This window comes from Helicoverpa armigera, chromosome 15 (genome assembly GCF_030705265.1).
Source record: "Helicoverpa armigera isolate CAAS_96S chromosome 15, ASM3070526v1, whole genome shotgun sequence".
Lineage (NCBI taxonomy): Eukaryota > Metazoa > Arthropoda > Insecta > Lepidoptera > Noctuidae > Helicoverpa > Helicoverpa armigera.
The window spans coordinates 2,884,996-2,894,899 of record NC_087134.1 but is presented as its reverse complement, the minus strand read 5'-3'; the positions used below and the strand labels follow the sequence as shown (position 1 = coordinate 2,894,899).

The window sequence follows — 9,904 nt, the reverse complement described above, 5'->3', positions numbered from 1 at the left end:
TGCTCTGGCCCACATATTCTTATGAAAGGTAGCATACATAAATTCTGATTAGTCATTTAATATTTTTCACGAATTCCGTCAAGAGCGCTACAATCCTTAATTCCATGAGTTCCCGTTCCAAAGTAGGTATTCCTACCTTTTGACACTTTTGATTAGTAGGTAAGTATCGTGTATTATGAACAAATATTGTATGGAAGTTAGCTACAGGAATATGTATTTTGTGTGCACCACATTGACCATATAGGGGAAGCTTGGATTCCACGTGCGACCAATCGAGATCGGTGGACATCGAGACGCTGATGCACGGGGCGCGTCGCCCCCTCCGGCCGGTCGGTCCACAGGCGCTCCGCCAGCGCCGCCGCCCGCGGCCATGCGCGCTGTACCAAGCCCCCCTCACTCAGCACTGACGACCACACCGTAGCCTCGCCACCTTCCACGATAGCAGTGGTGTGTTTGACCCAAGGACGATGCTCGTACACTCGTTGCCACGAATTATAAGGTGCACCACTATTCTCTTCATACCACGATCCATGTCCAGTGTTTAGGTCCCAAGCATTCTCATGAGATAAAATCGTCCGAATGCCACTGACATAAGTTTGAGTCCATGCAGAATTTCGAACTTGAAGGCCTATGTGCTGAATGTATTCTCTTAGTTCACCTTTAAACCGTTCACTGAGACGAGACATCCAAAAAATTGTTAGGTTTGGTAATTGTCCGGTCCTTTGTTCGAGACGCTTCAAAATTGATCTCGTAAAGTGTAGCCAGAGATCCATGGTGTCATTGTTGGCCTGACGAAATTGTTCTTCCCAACATCGCTCGGATATTTCGCTACCACCAAGATGAATCATGTCTTCGCATCCAGTCAATTGAAGGGTCTCGATGAAAAGCCGTTCGAATACGTCGTACACACGATTATTTTGTGGATTTAACTGTCCACAGGGTGGCTCGTTGCAATATTGACTCCAATGCTCTGCTTCGAGACAGAATACCAGGTCTCCAAGGCCTGCAGCAGGTCCCCAACTCCAAGCATGGCCGACGTGAGCGGGCGCGTCTATTTCTAACAACACTCGGATTCCTCGTAACCGTGCTCTGCGCACGACTGTTCGGACGTCGTCAGGAGTATACACGTCACCAGGAGTGTGTGCACCATAGTTTGCCAATTCTGGAATGCTGTTCGTATGGAGTGGAAATGCTTGTGAATCGCTGATATGCCAATGAAATGTATTCAATTTGGATGCTGCCATCGCATCTATATTCATCATTAGTTCTGTAATAGGAAAGAAATTGCGCGCTGTATCCACAAGTAAACCTCGATAACTAAACCTGGGTGCATCATCTATCCTAGCTGCCTCTAACATTAAGAGGGACCCCAAATAAGGATCCAGCCACACTAGTTGCAAGAGTGTTTCCATCGCGTGCCTAGCGCCACAGAATGTAGGTGCGGCAATGTCGGCCATAAGTGCGACACCGGTCCCTTCCAAGGGTCGAAGCGACAAACTATAACTTTCGTCAGTATTGATTTGCATTCGTGGATCGTCACTAGCATTGACGACGATGCGCACTGATACACTTCGCCACTCTTCGAAACCTCGTGCGCCATGCTCTAGTCGCCGTAAATCATCGCGTAGCAAACCAAACGCATCTTGAATATGTTCATGTACTATTCTAGACGGAGCCTGGACCATTTCCAGCTGGAACATGTCTGACCGCACCGGCACTGCAGTGGTGGACAAGCTAACTGAGCCGGTCGGCTGAGGCCAAATCTGCATCGATGAGCACAGCATGTTGCACGTTTCCAGTGACTGTAGCTTCGACACATGCGCTGTTTTGACTGGCAAACATTTTTCGTTTATGCACTCCCAGTTCCATAGCGGTAACGTGTTTCTGTGTAGACAAATACATTATTTCGTATCTCTCAAAATCTCTAAATAAACACAAGCTGTGGAGGATTGAACAATAACATTATCGAAGTGGCTTACCTAAAAGACAGGGTTGTTTGGCAAAAGTTGATTTTAAGAGCTAAGATACATAAGAGCAACAGTATATTACTTGATAGAATTTGACTTCTTAATTTAAGAGTTTCTATGAAATAATCCATGAAACAAGTACATGTACATTCTCTCCAAAATTATTCAACTATTGCCTCATTCCCTCCTTTTGACTGTCTGGTTGACATTCTTAACGTTGGCAGTTGGCGTTGTAAATATTGTTCGCAGAAAAAACTATCTTCCATAGAAACTTCTAAGCGGGGTCACATAAGAACTTTCTTATCCAACCTACTTTTACGAACTGATCCAGAAAAGGCTGTAGGTACTCCTTGGTACGGTGAGCGTATTGCAAGGTTTTCGTCTCTGCGACTTTAACCACCGTTTTCTATATTTGTCAATAAATGAGAAATAAAATAACAGAAGAAAAGTAAATAATAAATCTTTATTTCTAAATAACGATACTAATCAAAAGAATCCATAGCTGTTTGGTGAATATTTTGTCTTAAGTCGTATGTTGATGAGTTCAGTAGTAAAAATACATCCAAACAATATTGATGCTATGCCCACGAATATCATGGCCATATCTTTGAAAAGGTGGAGATTATGTTTGCCGTAATAGTGGGGGTACCTAAGGCAGAGGTCCATCACGGCCGGGAATACCAGGGCCAACATCGACGCACAGAGATTACCAACAAAAGCGAGGAATGGTGCTTGGAACGGTACAATGTAGCAAATCAGAACTGAAATAAAAAGTAAGTAGGTAAGTACGTTTAGTAGTGATTGAACCTTCGTGGAGCCCTTGAGCTCATGGCTCAAAATTCGAACGGCTCGACCAGATTTTTACGGTTAGGCAACACTTGGCGCGGTTCACCCGTGTATCAGAAAGCACGTTAAAAAAAATGGAAGTCACATAGGCATTTGCTCCATGTAAAACACTGACCCCATCATGGTTGGAATAGACATATGATGATAAATAAATGCCTATGGGAGCGTATTTTATCAAGGCATGGGAAGAGTTACAAGGACCGCGTGGAGCAGCAGCTATAGATATAGTATCTGCCTACTTTTATGCAAATAAATGGATGTGCCCCATCCCCCTCACAAAAGCGGCGAAGCATGAATTTCATAATCTTATAATAGGGTACCTGTTGCAAAAAAAGTAAGGGTAAAAAATATATTCACTAACATGATAATACGACGAATATAGGCTTGCTGATATTTTCAATAGCAAAAAGCGTGTCTTCGGATGGCTGTGGCCACCCTGGTTTTTCGTAGTACTTAACCACTTCAAGGATCGCGTGGATGGCGGGAGCTGACTGCAGAGGGTATGTCAATATCATTGCCAGCATGTAAATGCAGACCGTAGCCAAAGATGTTCTGTAATTAAGCCGTATAACTTTTATATAACCGACCTGCCCCCCAAACCAAACCAAACTGGACGTGTAACGAGTGTCAAAACCCGCTCAGTTAGTGATATTTTTCTGTGCCGTAGATAGAACGCTTGATAGATTTTACACAGGTACTAACCGTTCTTGAAAAGGCAAACATCTTAGTATATTTTCTTCCATAGTTCCAAAACCCCAGTAGCCCACCGTTCCAAATATCAATGTGATAATAGTTGGGATCATAATACCGACGTTGATGACGCCGAATCTAGCTCGCATGACTCTTGGGTTCTCTAAATGCTTATCCACTGCCATTACCTGAAATTAAAATTCGTCAAATGTTTCCAGTATAACCTCTTCTTCGCAGTTTCACCCGTATTCTGAGGGGACAGCTTCCCACACCCGGATAGGCCACAAAAAAAAACGGATAAAAGCCTTTCTCAATAAAGTCTAGCAGAAACATTTTTTCAGGTCCAGTAATGCATAAGATTAATTAGATAAACCCACCCACTCAGTTTATAGTTTAGCTTAGATTCATTTGGTATAGAAAATAAAATGGTTAGTGATCATTATTGTCTTACCACGCCAATAGCACACAAATTAAACTGCATAACACCAAAACTAAATAGTACATAGTTTAACATCGCAGAGAATCGTATCGTTTCTCCTTGTGCATCTTCAATAAGTTGCTCGAAAACCAACGCAATCCCCAAAAGATTAAGGATGGTACCTGAAAATAACAAACATTTGTATTTCTCCCGTAGAATATAATACTTGCCTACTCGTTTCTACAGACTTGAGCCACGTAGGCCACGTTTTGAAAATGTTTTTACTATTGCAAAAAATTTTATTTTCTTCTAAAATATGACCCTTACCTATCACGGCCACGTAGCTGACGATAGTGAAATTTCTCATAAAGAATTCCATTACAAAATATGGAAAGATTAAAGAAATGAGTGCCGTCTGACTGGCCTGCCAATCCATAAGCTGAAATACAAAGTAAGTAGGTAGGTATGGCAAGATTGGCGAAGTAGGATTTGGTGGTTGTTATGGCGCTGTAGATACCTACTATGAAATTGAAATATAAGTAAGAAATTGGGTAAAATCTCAAAAAAAAATATAAATGAAAGAGAACTAACATCTCGCAGACAATCTGTTGTAAAAATAACGATCACACTGCATATCCCGAGCTGGCTAACAAACAAACACGTTGCTATGATGATCCTGAAAGAAATGGCCCATGTGATATTTTTACAGAAAAGCAAATTATTTTGGTTTTAAATGATTCCTCAGATATTATGAACTTGATGTTCCCTGCCGTCAAGGGTCGTCTGCCCTGTTAACCACGTAAAAAGTAGCCTATGTTTTCTCTAGAAGATTATCTGTTAAGCAAACGTTTAAATCGGTTCAATAGTTTTGGGATGAAAGCGCGACAGGCAGACCATTCTATTTTGAATCATTTGAGTCTTTTTGGATCATAAGCAAACATCATTTGACGATTTTTTACATCTTTAGTGAAACAAGACAATCTAGCAATCCTGCTTTTGCATTTATAATTAGTAATTAGGGTATACTCACGGTCCGTAGTTTGCTATGCCATGAAATATAGGCGGCCCATGCAGCAGGGCTAGACGGAATGCATACCGATACGATATGTAAGGCATCTTCAGCTGCCGGGCCACCTCATACAGGGTGTCTAGCTGAAAAACCATTCTTAACTCTTTAACTATAGGTACCAATGAACAATGAATGAGACCTAATTTGTTACGCTTTCGCGGTAAAACAGCTGAATCGATTGAGAAATGTTTGTCGAGAGTGTAGGTAAAGGTCGTCAACGGTCATATTATACGCGCTGTAGGGTGGGTGGATGCACCTTAATTTTGCTCAAGTTCACAACGGTCTGGGGCTACATACAGGCTCTTATCTTCAGCCCATAATCCACATATTATAGTATATATTAGTTAACGTGATTCTACGTCACTTAGACCAAGCCATTGATCTCGATAACTAGCAACCGTGTAGATTCCAGGGGCGTAGCTACCGCCGTATCTGCCGTATCAATTATACGGGGCCCCCGGGCCACGGGGGCCCCAAAAGTGTGTAAGGACAAAAAATAAAAACTTCCTAATTTATTTTATTTTACAAATATCAAAATTCTGAAAAGCAATTCTTTTTTTTTCCCCGCCTTAAGCGTGCGTTCAAAAGTTAACAACACTACATCGTTATGGCGGGCTACGGGACTTCCCCGTTTTACTTACTTCATCTTCAACTCAGCGGGGAATCCTTCATCGATATCGCGATTTACGTGTACGTTGTTGTACTTTACATTGGATATTAAACCACGGAGTTAGTAGCAGCATAAGGGAGGGGGGGAGAGGGCGGTCCGCCACTGGTACCACGTCTCGGGGGGTGCCATCATGGCATCCCCCGAGACGTGCCATCATGGCAGAAGGGACAAGTCACTGAGGGTGCCATTCTAATCTGCAAAGCCTAGGTTCACTACCAGTCACTGCATGCTATTCAAAGAAGACGGATCGCAATCCATACAAAATAGCCCCACATCCTATAACAATGTGACGAATCTCAAAAAAAATATAAAAATGTTAAAAATAATATGGCATACTCTCTAATTTCTTTTTTTCACACCTTCATATGAAAAAAATGTTTTAAAGATTGTTTAGGCGCTGTTACGAAAACATCGTTCATGGGACTATTTATGGAATATTTTATTAAATTATTTTTTTCTCAAAACTTAAAAATTTCACACTGATTTTTAGGGTATAGTTAGAGAGCTGATATTTTCACAGATGATGTATTTCTGTTGCCGCTATAAAAACAAATACTGAAAACTATAATTAAATAAATATTTTGGGGGGCTCCCATACAACAAGCATGATTTTTTTGTCCGTTTTATAAATAATGGTACCTACGGAACCCTTCATGCGCGAGTCCGACTCGCACTTGGCCGGTTTTTATAAAACATGTTTGGGTTTTTTATATCCCAAATTTCAAAAATAGCTCTTTATAAGTTTGCAATGACCCGTTACCGGTTTCTTTACGTTAAATTAAACCTAGCAAAAACCACCACGAATGATTTCTACACGATTTTTAAGTACTTTTATTTACAATTTTAATCCATGATTATTGGGTGCTCAATAGTTAGTCCGCCGCGGGTGCCACCCGATGCTACGCCGCCACCGCACGGAGTGCAGTGCACTGTTTATTTACGCGCTTTATATAAATGTGCATTAAATGAGTGAAAGGAAAATAGATTATCCCAGCGGCGCTGAGAAAAGAAAAAGTTAACAGAAAAGGGAAGAGGTTATAAAAAAAGTGCCATATAAGGGCCTCCAAACAATTTTTTATACGGGGCCCCGACAAGGCAAGCTACGCCACTGGTAGATTCTCAAACCCAAATCCAACGACCAACTTCAAATCATACAAGATTGTAATGCTTACTTGAAACATAACATACTAGCAAAGAATGTGCGTGAATCATCAGTATTCCAGTCAGTAAACACAAGATGGGTCCTAATAATATCCCGGTGGTACTTATAATAAACGGCATCGCCAGCATGCCTACGCCAGTCGTTGCTCGAAATAAATTGGAGTAAGCCATCCAAACCCTGCAAAAGTTCATAACTATAATCATTATAAGGAGGTGGGTACTGTAGGACTATAAGACATTGACTTAAAGTCCCTGCAAACGTGTGCCCCATCGCAAAGTTTCAACTTCAAGAATCATACGAGTAAATCTTCTGGTTCATCTAATCTTCTCGTTTAGGTAGAAGGTATACTATGAATTCGTTGTTGCAGACTATACAAAGGGCAATCCGTTTGGCCAAAATCCAAGTGACTACTTGAGAGCTACTTGGATGTCCGGTTTTTCGGGGTTTCTTGGGTGGCCTAATACATTAACAGTAGGATCCATAGAAATCTAAAATCTGTGGAGCGGTATTCCATCTATCCTCAGCTAGCTGCCTTACCTTAGAACACCCCGTGAAATACCATTGACCAAGTAAGAAGTTTAGTCCCTTCTTTAAATCTACGTACTTTATTTTATGGACAGGTTTCCTATGGTCTCGAGGATCATAGTCGTCTAAATCAGGTCTCATTGAAGGTAATCGAGTTCTTCTAAAGTCTATCGTTGACAAAGGTTCATCACCGGATAATCGGCGAGATTCTTGACCGGATAGTCTATGAGCTGCTTGCCCAGACAATCTACGAGCTTCTTGCCCAGATAGTCTACGGGCTTCTTGCCCAGATAATCTACGAGCTTCTTGACCGGGCAATCTACGACTTGATGTATCCTGTGCGAGTCTGAAAAGTATAGGCAGCCATATGTACCTAAACACCATAGGTACCTAATACAGAAATCACATCATGGAAACTTAAACCGGGGAGCGGAAATGAATGGCGACTAGACAATGAAAATTCCACGGTCGTACTCACGATGACTTTCTCATGATTTATCCAAAATACAATAAAAGAGTATTCAAAACAACCAAGTCTGGCGAGGATTTAAAAAATAATTGTAAATAGTTTATTAGAAAAACGAATTACAATAATAGTAAATAGTGAGCAGTGATCATTGAAGTTCCTGACATTTATTTACTTGACTCTTCAGTCTTTATGACATCTATCATGAAAAATTTGCTGTGTCAACGAACTTGTAACATTTGGCGACAAAAAAGGGATCGACTTGGAACCGATAAGTTTTTGGTCCATTCAATTTTTCTTAGAACTGAGAATATTTAGTATAGGGGCCCATCAACACAGCCATACAAATCAAATACTGCTTTTATAAAACCACCCGTCCTAATGAATCCATTTCGAAATTAGAAGGTATCGATCGATTATTCTCGAGATATTTATAATATTTTTAATTTACGCGCGCTGTCGCCAAAGAATGCAACTGCAAGCGTAATCAAAGGGAGCTTGGGATAAAATATAACATTATTGTTTTAATCTCGTGGATTTTTTTTGATGTGCATAAAATATCGAATTACATTGATGTAAAATAACTTTCATATACTATATAGATAATGTTCCGTTTATAAAAATAACTTTTGAATTACATTACTGTAAAAATGAGGTGAGCTAAAGAACAAAGTAATTAAACTTTTAAACAAAACTTACTTCACAAATAAGCTATTGTTGACAGCTAGTGCAGCCAGACCGCTCTATCTTGTCTATTATTGAAAATGACAGCAGCCAATGGAGATTGATATTGGGAGGAATTGCTGTATTACAATTTAATCCTTTCATGATCTTTTATTTCACATCTTTAATTGTAAGTCTTGATTATGATGTCAACGACTGAAGGCGAGCTGGATGTTGAAGTCTCCCTCGAACGGGAAGACGGGGAGGTTAGAATGAACTTTTACTTTGATAATTTTTCGATGTAATTACATAGCATTTTTCCTAAGATGTCTTGCGATTGCTACGATATCTTTTACCTTAAGTTTGTTCAAGGACCTGTAGTCATGAAAATGGATCTGTAAAGCAGCGATTTCGAGAAAATATCGTATGACGTTTTAGGGCGTACACGTTAGTGAGTGATTCTATTGCGTTGCAGTTGGAAGATTCGGATGTAGAAGAGGGCACGTATATTCCCCTGGCGCGGCCGGAGGCGTTCAACCCGCCGTCGCTGGTGCACATGCAGATACAGGACGAGCAGAGCGACGAGGCGTCAGCGCAGGAGTCCTCGGGCTCGGAGTCGGACGACGAGCCGCGGCGGCGCGCCAAGCGCACCAAGCTGCGCCCGCGCCGTCCGGTGCCGCAGCCCGACAAGAAGGACAAGTACAACATTTGGTGCAAGGCTTTACAGGTAAACTAATTCAGGGTTACATTCCTCCTTATACAATGCAGATAGAAAATAGAGAAGGCCCATTTAAGCCATTAATTGATTAAAAAATATTGTATAAACAAATGTGCAAATACCTACACAAATGTATGCAAACAGTAAAATGGAAATACCTATGTCTAATGGAAATGAAGCCTCTTTTAATAAGATACATAATTTTCAGTTATTTAGTTTTTCATGTTACTTACCTACCTTGAAACTTATTGAAAATTTTCTAGAAATTAAATGGAAATTATTGTTATATTTCAGGAGGACCTACTAACAGAGGACATGGTCAGTTGTGATGTATCAAAGAAGAGCAGATATGGCGTTGAGTCTTATGATTATACTATTAAGTATAGATTAGATGATAACTATATATCTAAGAAAGTTTTCACCTCAAATGATGATTACGATGACAGTGAACGGGTATCCAACAAAAGGAAGAATGCAGACCGCTCTAATGTAAAGTTAAGGTTGGGTAAGAGAGTCAATAGTCACCAGAGAGATGACAAGCTGAAGCCTCGGATCCTCGGAGACCTGGTAGTGAAAGCTGATGATACTACAGAAGCTATTGCTGAAAATATTGCAGAGAAACTCTCTGAGGATAAGAAGGATTTAGTGGGTATGTAGTTATTGTCAATTAATTCTTGTTTTAATCTTAAATATCAGTAAACAAACTTCTT

General features: G+C 40.6%; 3 protein-coding genes across 3 annotated transcripts; 1 reads left to right on the top strand and 2 right to left on the bottom strand.

Moving 5' to 3' along the window:
- Positions 1–57: 57 nt before the first annotated feature.
- Positions 58–2,156, bottom strand: LOC110371271 (probable beta-hexosaminidase fdl). The gene is made up of 2 exons (XM_021327431.3): positions 1,980–2,156; positions 58–1,884 (listed from the first exon to the last, which is right to left on the bottom strand). The coding sequence occupies exons 1-2, from the start codon at positions 2,096–2,098 to the stop codon at positions 198–200; spliced, it is 1,806 nt and encodes a 601-aa protein (XP_021183106.3). The 5' UTR covers positions 2,099–2,156; the 3' UTR covers positions 58–197.
- A 1,013-nt stretch (positions 2,157–3,169) lies between these two features.
- On the bottom strand, positions 3,170–8,231 carry LOC110371275 (proton-coupled amino acid transporter-like protein CG1139). Its single transcript, XM_021327435.3, has 9 exons — positions 7,826–8,231; positions 7,427–7,693; positions 6,849–6,999; positions 4,952–5,073; positions 4,513–4,597; positions 4,249–4,360; positions 3,955–4,103; positions 3,516–3,691; positions 3,170–3,365 (listed from the first exon to the last, which is right to left on the bottom strand). The coding sequence occupies exons 1-9, from the start codon at positions 7,837–7,839 to the stop codon at positions 3,170–3,172; spliced, it is 1,272 nt and encodes a 423-aa protein (XP_021183110.3). The 5' UTR covers positions 7,840–8,231.
- Positions 8,232–8,546: 315 nt separating this feature from the next.
- On the top strand, positions 8,547–9,851 carry LOC110371233 (uncharacterized). Its single transcript, XM_064038251.1, has 3 exons — positions 8,547–8,742; positions 8,952–9,203; positions 9,489–9,851. The coding sequence occupies exons 1-3, from the start codon at positions 8,680–8,682 to the stop codon at positions 9,849–9,851; spliced, it is 678 nt and encodes a 225-aa protein (XP_063894321.1). The 5' UTR covers positions 8,547–8,679.
- The last annotated feature ends 53 nt before the right edge of the window (positions 9,852–9,904 follow it).

Excerpts from the sequence above, each read along its gene's own strand:
- LOC110371271 (XM_021327431.3), bottom strand. The coding sequence starts at position 2,098 with ATGGATTATTTCATAGAAACTCTTAAATTAAGAAGTCAAATTCTATCA. Across the intron at positions 1,885-1,979 it reads CAAACAACCCTGTCTTTTAG|AAACACGTTACCGCTATGGA; the intron begins GTAAGCCACTTC and ends TTGTCTACACAG.
- LOC110371275 (XM_021327435.3), bottom strand. Across the intron at positions 7,000-7,426 it reads AAACCTGTCCATAAAATAAA|GGTTTGGATGGCTTACTCCA; the intron begins GTACGTAGATTT and ends GAACTTTTGCAG. Across the intron at positions 3,366-3,515 it reads TGTTTGCCTTTTCAAGAACG|AACATCTTTGGCTACGGTCT; the intron begins GTTAGTACCTGT and ends GCTTAATTACAG.
- LOC110371233 (XM_064038251.1), top strand. The coding sequence starts at position 8,680 with ATGATGTCAACGACTGAAGGCGAGCTGGATGTTGAAGTCTCCCTCGAA. Across the intron at positions 8,743-8,951 it reads TCGAACGGGAAGACGGGGAG|TTGGAAGATTCGGATGTAGA; the intron begins GTTAGAATGAAC and ends ATTGCGTTGCAG. Across the intron at positions 9,204-9,488 it reads TTTGGTGCAAGGCTTTACAG|GAGGACCTACTAACAGAGGA; the intron begins GTAAACTAATTC and ends GTTATATTTCAG.